At 49.8% G+C, this 10,640-nt stretch overlaps 1 protein-coding gene across 1 annotated transcript in view; it reads right to left on the reverse strand.

Moving 5' to 3' along the window:
• The window catches only part of DIPK2B (divergent protein kinase domain 2B), a 45,049-nt gene extending 34,937 nt beyond the window's left edge, over positions 1-10,112 (reverse strand). Inside the window, exons 1-2 of the mRNA XM_047076402.1 lie at positions 9,880-10,112; positions 2,776-3,040 (exon numbers count right to left, since the gene is read on the reverse strand). Coding sequence (XP_046932358.1) covers positions 2,776-3,040; positions 9,880-10,112 — 498 coding nt within the window. The remainder of the gene's footprint in view (positions 1-2,775; positions 3,041-9,879) is intronic.
• Between the last annotated feature and the right edge of the window lie 528 nt (positions 10,113-10,640).

The following is a 10,640-nucleotide window of genomic DNA, read 5'->3' on the forward strand; positions in this document are numbered from 1 at the left end:
CTATTCCCAGGCCCTCTACGATAATCCCCACCGTAGTGTTATTATGGAAATCTCTGGAAGCTGAGGGAAAGAGGAAGCTTTCTTCAGTTCAGAGCCTAAGGTCAGTCTGGCTCCTTTCCGTTGGGGTCTCAAGTGTATCCTGAACACCGGGATGCCTTCTGGTATGTTGTCCAGGTCCCAAGTGGAGGTCGTCTGGAACCAGGGTCTTGGGGGAACTTTGTCCTTCAGCACGGGACCTGACAATGATGGGGACAGGAAGAGGTGATGGGGTTTTCGAGGGGCCCTGAGACAATTCCTTGTGTATCTTGTTTTGTTCTTCCTGGGGACTTCTGCTTGCTCCTGAGCACATACTCGAGGCAAAGCAGGAAAGGTCTCATATCGGTTCTCCTGTGCCTCAGTACTTGAGGGCAGCCTGCCAATGGCAGATGGCAGGTACCCAGGCCAGCGTGTGGAGGGTCTGTCGGCGAGTGCAGAAAAAGAGGTGCGGGGAGATCGTGCCTAGGGTGTGGACCCTGGCGTGGGCTTTGTTATCTGTCTTCTGTCGCCAGGTTCCGCTCAGCGTTCCGCTCCCTGGCCTGGGAACAGCTTGACTTCCTCTGGCTCATCTCTCCTCACTCCGGTGCCAGTGACATTCACAGAGTCTAGAGTGTAGATTGGTAAGCTCAGCGTCAGATGACGGCCATATTGCCAGCCACTCGATTCCTCCTGATGTCGAAGCGGTTTCTGCACAACCTAAGAGCAAAGCCAGATGGCCTTCTCACGCCTCTTCCTTCCCATCTTTGCTGAAGGGGAGTCCCTCCTCAATCCTCTGGGGTGGCATCTTTGCCCCCAAGAGGCCCAGTGGGGGGTGTGTGGAAGCACATGGGCATGATGGGGGGACGATAGTGCAGGAGGGGAACAACGCGCGATACGACAGCATTGGCAATTTCCGAGGCAGCCTACTCGTGCGAGTGAGTGGGAGCTCTCAAATGGCAAGAGGGAGCTGGATTACCAGAGCCTCCTTCTGTCGTGACTCAGATTGGGTTCTTCTTTATGGTGGGAAATTGATGAGAATCTGATTTTCTTTTTCTTTCTTTTTTTTTTAAATTTTTGCATTCGATTTAAATCAAGTTAGTTAACACACAGCGTCATCACGATTTCAGGAGTAGAATTTAGTGACCCATCGCTTCCACATGACAGCCAGTGCTCATCCCAACAAGTGCCCTCCTTCGCGCCCATCCCCCATCTAGCCCATCCCCCCACGCGGCAACCCTCTGTTCTCTGTACTTAAGAGTCTCTTATGGTTGGGGCCCCGGGGGGCTCAGTCGGTTAAGCGTCTGACTCTTGGTTTTGGCTCAGGTCATGGTCTCATGACCACATGGCATTGTGGGTTCAAACCCCGCATCAGGCTCTGCACATACAGCGGAGTTGCCTTGGGATTCTCTCTCTCTCCCTCTCTCTCTGCCCCTCCCCAACTCACGCGGTCTCTGTCTCTCTTAAAATAAATACGTACGCTTAAGAAATTTTTTAAAGTATTTATTTATTTTTTAGAGAGAGAGACAGAGAGAGACAGAGCGCGATCAGAGGAGGGGCAGAGGGAGAGGGGGACACAGAATCCGAAGCAGGCTCCAGGCTCTGAGCTGTCAGCACAGAGCCCGACGCAGGACCGGAACTCACGAACTGCAAGATACCTGAGCCGAAGTTGGACGTTTAACCGACTGAGCCACCCACGCACCCCAAATAAATAAACTTAAAAAAAGTCTTGTGGTTTGACTCCCTCTCCGTTTTTATCTTACTTTTCCTTCCTTCCCCCATGTTCTTCTGTTTTGTATCTTAAATCCCACATACGAGCGAAATCATCTGATATTTGTCTTTCTCTGACTGACTTATTTCGCTTAGCGTAATACACTCTGGTTCCAGCCATGCAGTTGCAAATGGCAAGATTTCATTCTTTTTGATGGCTGAGTAATACTCCATTGTGTGTGTGTGTGTGTGTGTGTGTGTTTTGAGAGAGAGAGAGACAGAGTGTGAGTAGGGGAGGGGCAGAGAGAGAGAGGGAGACACAGGATCTGAAACAGGCTCCAGGTTCTGAGCTGTCAGCACAGAGCCTGACGTGGGGCTCAAACTCACAGACTACGAGATCATGACCCGAGCCAAAGTCGGACGCTTAACTGACTGAGCCACCCAGGCGCCCCTATACCACATCTCCTTTATCCATTCATCTGTCGATGGCCATTTGGGCTCTTTCCATACTTTGGCCATTGTTGCTAGTGCTGTTATACATGTGGGGGTGCATGTGCTCCTTCGAATCGGTGTTTTTCTATCCTTTGGCTAAATACCTAGTAGCGTTATGGCCGGGTCGTAGGGTAGTTCTATTTTTAATTTTTTGAGGAACCGAGGAAGCTGATTTCCAAAGTGGGCTCTCTGGCTGGTGAAACAGGTTGTGTAATGAGAGCTTCCGAGAGAGGGCACAGTCTGGGGGTTGGCCTAGGTCCCCTGAGAAGGTTGTAGGGAGGGTTGGTGAGGGTCATCCCGTCGGATCTTCAGACCAGAGGTAGCAGCCAGAAACCGTTTGCCAAATGGCTGCTGGGGGTCGCATCAGCGAGAATGGAGGATGACAATGGGAAGGGTCCCTACCACTGAACCTGTTTGGTCACTGTCTTCCCACGAGCCACTGTTTTGTGGCCTTGTTTGGTCCCATTTCCGGTAGATCACGACCCCTCTTCCCCCACCCTGAGATGTGAGGTGGGAATAGACACCTCCCCCCCATCTCACCCCTGTGACCAGCACACTCACCTGCACCAGGTCCGGCGTGAGGCGCTTGGCCTGCAGCCATTTCTGGAACCTTCCTGTTTTCCGCAGGATGCGCTCGATGCTGCAGGTCTTTGGGGCTGCCGCAGAGGCACAGATTCTCCTGTCCGAGATGTCACTTTCCTGCTTGCTGACCAGCCTCGAGATCTCCACAGGGCGCCAGGTTTTGGAATCATCTGAGTAATTTGCAGGGTAAGAAGGTAGGGGGTCGGGAGGCAGTCCGAGGCGGGAGGCCAGCCGGCTGTCAAACCTGGAAGAACGGACCCAGTCTGCTCCATTTCTCCTCCTTACTTTCCTTTCCTCAAACTCAGGAGGTAAATATGTGAGGCCAGAAGAGGTGACATAGATGCATGCCAGACGCAAACTTTCTCCTCTTCATGCAGCTGGCAGGTAAAGACAGCAGCTTTACACATGCCGGTCCCTTAGGATTCTCCTAATACCCCCTCCCCACTTCACAGATGGGAAAACTGAGGCTTCTCGAGCTCACGTACCTTGCCCAAGGTCAGGCGATACGTTGCCGGGCAGAGGGGCAAACCCAGGGCCCTCTGTCAGAAAACCCCAGGGTCTTTCCCCTTCCCTACACCAGTTCTAGAAACAACCTACCCTCTGACCAATGGCTGGGTCTTGGAAGCATAGTTCGTGAAGAGGCTTCTCGGCCTTCACTCGGACGAGCGCGGCTCTCCATATCCCTCCCCAAGAGGCCCCATCAAATTTGCTTTCAGTTGAAAGATTTAAGTCATCCGTACCAACCAAGTCACAGGGAGCGGCGGCTGCTAAACGGTCACCAGACCCAAAAGCCATCTGGGATCCAGGAAGGGTGTAATTCCAGGGGAGGGGCACTGGCCTACGACCTTGACCCTTTTCTCCAGTCATTCTTCTAGCTGTGTGCCAACATTTCCATTAGGGAAGAATATTAAATCTTCTTCCGATTTATGTATGAAAAATTACCAAGGCGCCATCTACTTTCATGATTAATAACATTTGGCTTGTAAGATCTGCTCTATATTTAATTGAAGGAAGAATCTTTAACTTCTTGCTATCAGACATTATGGGACAACCTCTTTCTCTGTCCCTCTCTCTCTGCCCCTTCCCAGTTTGTGCTGTCTCTGGCTCTCTCGAATCACTAAATCAACTTAAAAAAATAAAAGTATATTAAGAAAAAAGATGAAACCTTGTAAACTAGCAATGAGTCCATTTCACTGGCATTTTCAGGACAGCCACTGGAAATGATCCTCCCCCGTGACAGGATAAGGAAGGGCAGAGGGCACCCAGGCAGGGCCGTCTGCGTGTTTCCTGTAGCTGCTTTTGCTCATGGGGTTCAACCCCCTGGAAGGCCTAAGATAGCCATGATAGCAACACACATGTATGAAACAAGCATGCCAGTCGCTGCTGAACGCTTGGTGTGTATTAATTCAGTTAAACCTTGCAGCAAGCCTATGAAGTCGGTACTGTTATTAGCCATACGGATGAGGAAACTGAGGCACGGAGAAGTCAAGTAATTTGTCCGAAGTCCTACAACCAGAAATTGAAGGAAGCGGCATTCAAGGCTCCAGAGCTCGCAACCTCAACCGCTTTGCCGTTGCTTAGTCCTCTGTCATCCTTTTTATGAGTTAGCTTTGGGGACCAGATCGGGAACATTATTAGGGGGTGTAGCTAGCAGGGTCCTTCATGACAGGTGACCTGTAATGGACGCATGGTACACATTCAGGGGTGGCCCTCAAGGCATCCCGTTAAGAACCAACTGAGAGCAAATAAACAGGTTTACAGGCCGCTTAACCCCCTTCCGAAGTGGTACTAAATTTACGGCATGGAAAGGAAAACATGTATATTCTTACAACCTTGAACCCCTACTTTACTGAGCAGAAGAGTGTCGGTGAGAAAACACGGTCTTCCCCTTCACTAACATGTTAAAAATCCCATAATTTGGAAACCTGCAAAACAGACGCAGAATCCTTTTTTTTTTTTCTTTAAGAGAGAGAGCGCGCGCGCGCATGTGTGAGTGGGGGAGGGGGCAGAGGGAGACAGAGGCACAGAGAGAGACAGAAAGGGGGAGAGAGAATCCGAAGCAGGCTCCATGCTCAGCACGGAGGCCAACACAGGGCTCCATCCCACCACCCCGGGATCATGACCGGAGCCCAAATCAAGAGCCGGATGTTCAACCGACTGAGCCACTCAGGCGCCATCCCCCCCCCCCAAAGGCAGCCTTTTAATCTTCCTTCTGAACTGAGATCATGAAAGATACACAAGCAGTATCACAGCTTCCACAGCTGGAAGCAAGCAGAAAGGTCGTGCGGTCCAATCCCCACGAGCCCCTCAACCTGGAGAGCAGGGTGGAGGTGCGGAGGAGAGCAACAGTGTTGCAATGAGAATAAAACACTCCCTTCTAGGGCATGACCCTCAGGCTTCCGTCCAGTCGAACGCCACGTGGGTAGACATGCCTTCCTAAATATTTCTTCCCTGTCTTTCCTCATCTCCATTCGCCAGCTCTGCACAGAACCCTCAAAGCATCCGGCGGCTTCCCAAAGCTCAAAGGACGCAGCTTGCACGCCTTAGGTGTATGGATGGATAGATGAGTGGAGGGATACGCGGAGGGCTGGCTGGCTGCAGAGTGGTGGCTGGGTGGAAGAATGCATGGATGGATGCCCGAATGAATGGGCAAATGGAAGGATGGGTCCATGTTCGGACTATTAAATGTGTAGACGGAAGCTTTGGTCATGAGCTCTGGGGCCCTGCAGCTCTCAAGACTTCCGAGGTGAAAGAGACAGGTGAGGGCAGGGGAGAAGAGAAGGCAAGGTCGCGCCTAATGATTTACTGATTTTACCGTGAGCCCTCCGCTACTCAGAAGTATTTAAAACATCCCTTAAGACGTGGGGAGTGGGGGGCAGGGACGTAAGGCCAAGCGAGTACATTAAGGAAGGGCAAAGTAAAGCATCTGTCTTGGTAGGAGCCCAGGAATCCGTAGGAGCGATTCTGATCAGAAATAGCGCTACTAAGTACCCCCCTTCTTCCCCCCCCAACCCCCACCTATTACCTGCACATACACCAATACCGATCGGTCAGTTCCTGGTACATCTTGCCTCTGGCTGTGATATCACTTGGGATTTCACAGATAGGTATGTTTGCAGGAGGAAGAGTGCGTCAATCAGGTTTACTCTTTCTTTCTTTCTTTTTTTTTTTTTTCTGGCTTCCCTTAACTTTTTTGTTTAGGATTTGAAAGTCCACATGGAATGCATGGGAAAACTGGTACCGAAAACATGGAGACGTTCAAAGGTTAATGGGTGAGTATGGGAAGCATCTGATTGATTTATCGTTAGCATTCTTGCCAAAGAGAAGATAAGGGAGAGAAGGAAACATGACCTTCATCTACGAACTACGCATCTTCAGCTTCCCAGGCTCGCTCTCGGCTGCTGAACAAACATTATCCAATTCGTACAGAGGACCTGGCCTGGAATGTTAATGCTTGCCTGGTGAGGGCATTTCAGTCAAACATCTGCGAGTTTGGGAGGGGCTTTTTCCTAAGGTATCATCGTCATAATTTTTATTATTTTTATGATTAAAAAATTTTTTAATGGTTATTTATTTTTGAGAGAGAGAGAGAGAGATACAGAGCGTGAGTGGGGAGGGGCAGAGAGAGAGGGAGGCACAGAATCGGAAGCAGGCTCCAGGCTCCGAGCTGTCAGCACAGAGCCCGATGCGGGGCTCGAACCCACAAACTGCGAGATCGTGACCTGAGCCGAAGTCGGATGCTTAACTGAATGAGCCCCCCAGGCCCCCATCATCATAATAATTGTTAAAAGCGGGAAAATATTTGGAGATGAACGAGGCGAATGAACACACCATTTAGAGAGAGAGGCAAACGATGTGAACTTGTAGACGATTTAGTGAACGAGAAATAGAAACAGCCAGTAAGCCCGAAAAAAAAAAAAAAAGGCTCGACTCAGAAGAAATACATACTAAAAGTACAAATATTAAATATTTGTGAGTGTGCAATCAGTGAGCTCCAGAGGCAGAAGTCTCCGTTTGGAGAAATATACATATATAAAATCTCTTTAAAATGTGCTGTACTTTTTGACCCAGAAATTCCACCCTTGGGAATGTGTCATGGGAATTTATCACTGATATGCACAAAAAGCCAGCAACAGCAATGTTCAACATAATGTTTTAGAAGACTGAAAAACAAAACAAAAAAAAAACATAGTCGTCTCATAGTATGGGTTGGTTCAATAAATTATGCTTGATTGATGCCATTGAATACCACAAAGCCATTAAAAATCTAATTGTGGACACATCATTTGCAAATATCTTCTCCCATTTAGTGGATTGTTTTGTTTTGTTTTGTTGATGGTCTCCTTCGCTGTGCAAAGGCTTTCTATTTTGGTGCAGTCCCAATAGTTTAATTTCACTTTTGTTTTCCTCGCCAAAGGAGACATAGCTAGAAAAATGTCTCTGTGGCTGATGTCAAAGACAAGAGTTAATAATGTGAAAAGGGCATGCCGGACACATTGCTAAAGAAAAGTTTGCAGGAGGGTGTACACAGGACGATCGCAGTTGTGTGGAAAGAACGTTAAATCCATACTTGGAAAAAAGGTGGCAGGGACACTCACAAGATGTTAACTAAGGGACGATCTCTTGGCGGAGGCATTGTACGTGATTTTCATTTTGTGCTTTCTACTATCAATATTGCCAGAAGATTCTAAAATCAACAGGCACGACTTGTAAAATAAGGAACCAGCTGCTTAAATTGTGAAGAATATAAACGAGACCCACTCGCTGCCTCTCTCTGCTTCTTTGCGCTTGAGGAATGTGCCTTCTCAAGGCGAGAGCCCTCCACCCCAACCTGCCCGCCCCACCCCCCACCCCCCATGCTTTCCTGCGTGTATCTGCACATATCCCTTTCGGGCGCACGTAGAAAATAAATTCCGAGGGAGCTGAAGTGATATCCTGAACTTGAATGGATGAACACAAACCTATTTGGGGAAATGCTTCCCGAATTTGGCTAATACCTGCCCGCTGAGAAAAACTTCATTTACTGCCACTTGGTGAAGAGTCAACTGTAAGATTCATATACTCTTGTTTACTTACCTGGGAGCCCCCTTTAGTCGAATCCCATAATTTCCCTCCCTCCTCTCTGAAAATATGTCCATATTCTCCCTGCCTCCTTTCTCTAGGGAATCAGCCCCAGGTCGCCTTTGTTCACGGTCCTCTCCATCCTGTCTCTTAGGGGGGAAATCTATCTCTTTTTTTTTTTTAATGTTTTATTTACTTTTGAGAGAGAGAGAGCGCACGAGTGGGGGAAGGGTAGAAAGAGAGGGGGACAGAGGATCCCAAGTGGGTTCTGCGCTGACAGCAGCGAGCCCGAAGCGGGGCACGAACCCACAAACCATGAGATCGTGACTTGAGCTGAAGTCACCAGTTCCCCCTGCGCGCTGCTTTCCATCAGATTCTTCCCTAACGCAAGGCACGTCTTGTGCCTACCCCCTAAACTCCTTCACCATCGTCTGCAAGAGCTCCCGCGGTTGGGAAGGTCTTTGAACGTTTCACCATTTGAAATGCCTTTAAAAGGGGCCTGATGGGAAAAGTCCACATCAATACAGTATCTGTCATCTCACAAAAGAAGTTCCCCATTTTTGATCGATGTTTTCTATTTGTTATATCTGTTCGGTACCTTAGTGGGATCATCCAATGTGTCTTTGGTTAATACAGATTGGAAATCAAATTGTTGTAAATGAATGCCTTCTGCTAACCCTAAGATAGGTCCTTGGGGGAGGGCTGAGGAGCAAAGGCCTATTACGAAGGGTCTTTAGTATCGAAGGGGCAGGGAAACACTGGCCCACAGGTGAAGGTCCCAATTCCTTGGCACGGCATTCAAGGTCCCTGCCCCATCTGACTCTTCAAATCTCCTCCTTCTGCCACATATGCCCCATGTTCCAGCCTCTAAGTGCTTCTCACCTGTCCCCACACTCTGGGCCATTGTTTCGCTGGTCCTTCTACCTCAAACCCTTCTCCTGAATCTCAGCTCCTCCTTTAAAGGCCTTGCTCAGAATACCTTCCCCTGGAGAAGCCCTTCCCCCCGTCCCCATTTTACAGTTCCCTTCTGGCCTGCATCAGACCAGGTCATATTACTGTAATTTGTAACACGGCTCCCTCCTCCTGCACCCCTGGAGGGCCATGGCCAGAGTTCTAGGGATGTCCCTAGAGTACCTGCTGGCTCTTGGTTGCGGGAAAGACTCACTGACCGCGCGCTGACAGGCTTGAATTCCAGAGTGTGATACGATCCTTGGGTGAGATCCCCGTGCACCGCCATTTACTAAGCTTGGCTTTTCCTCTGGATCAGAAAATTGGTTCAGGAACTTGAGAGCAAACTGCCCTGATCTGAATCCCAGATCTGCCACTTACTAGGTGGTGACCTTGGGCGAGTCACTGAATCTTGCTGTGTCTCAGTTCATTATCTGAACAATGAGTTGCAACACAGTAACTTCCAGGATGGTGACGAGGGGTAAATACAACTAACTTGGTGGCGCCTGGGTGGCTCAGTCGGTTAAGCGTCCGACTCTTGATTTCAGCTCAGGTCGTGATCTCACGGTTCCTGGGATTGAGCCCCGAGTCGGGCTCTGCGCTGACAGTGCTTGGGATTCTCTCTCCCATTCTCTCTGCCCCTCCCCTGCTCACACGCGCGCCGGCTCTCTCTCTCTGTCTCTCTCTGTCTCTCAAAATAAATAAATAAACATAAAAAATAGCTTTAAAATGTCTGTCACGTAGTAGGCCTTCTAGCAATTTTATTTCCCTCTTTTTATGAGAAACGAACTTGGTAAACTCCATAATCCCAGGCTACTCCATCCGTGGGAAGGAACACTTTAAGCTCCCACCTCAAAAGAAAACTTGGAAGTCAGCATCTAGGGTTAGAATTCAGCTTCATACCTTCCCCCCCTCTGCACCCCAACTTCAACCGATCACCACTATGACTCGATGGCTGTGCCTCGGCTCCCACCCATCCATTACATCCTGACTCCTTTTCAGTGAACCCCTGGATATCATCACGTGAAGGGAACCGAATTTTGCCCCTCCGCGTTAGCTAATGGGGATTCTGACCTTATTTCTTCTTTAAAGAACTTCTTGCAAATGGATGTCCCGATGCAGGCATTGCATTTATCAAGACCGAGGAAAGTCCTTCCAAAATTGTAGCTGGTTCTGATTCGGGGCACCAGAGAAGGAGAGGGAGAAGCCAGCGAGGAAACGCAACAGCTCAGGGCTGAGACCCACAGCAGCAGGTGCGGCCGGCCCGGGCAGAGGCTGGCAGCCGTAGGCCCCAGCTGGGGTTCCATCTCAGGCTCAGGATTCCGGCCACAGCCTTCAGCTGCCCACTCAAGGCTGCGCAGGGGTTAGGTCTTGGCAAAAGACAGGGGGCTGGCTTCAGGGCGCTGAGCCCATCCCAGGCTCCCCGGTTCCTGTCGGAGGATGCTAAGAAGCTTGGGGCGAACGGGGCTGGGGAGGAGGTGAGGAAGTCCATGGAGGATGCTGATAACACAGTTTCCAGAGTTACTCTTCCTTTGTCTGGGGCGGCTGCCGCAGGCTGGGGAAGGGCTGACTGGCAGATTTCGGGAAGGACAATGGTCAGGGCTTTCCCTGTGCGGTCCTTTTGACAAACACAGGATATCCTGGCTGGGCAGGAAAGGTCCATGCAGGATGTGTGTCCCACCTGGGTTCCACCTGGGAGTTTCAAAGGATCCTGAAGGCCTCCGCCCTCCACTGTTTCAGTTCTGAGTACATCTGTCCCTATGGATCATACATGCACACACACACACACACACCCCAATTACATCTGTCCCAATGGATCTCACACACACACACAC

The sequence above is a fragment of the Lynx rufus genome, unplaced genomic scaffold (genome assembly GCF_022079265.1).
Source record: "Lynx rufus isolate CCGP_SWC_20201006 ecotype Redwood Valley unplaced genomic scaffold, mLynRuf1.p SCAF_14, whole genome shotgun sequence".
Lineage (NCBI taxonomy): Eukaryota > Metazoa > Chordata > Mammalia > Carnivora > Felidae > Lynx > Lynx rufus.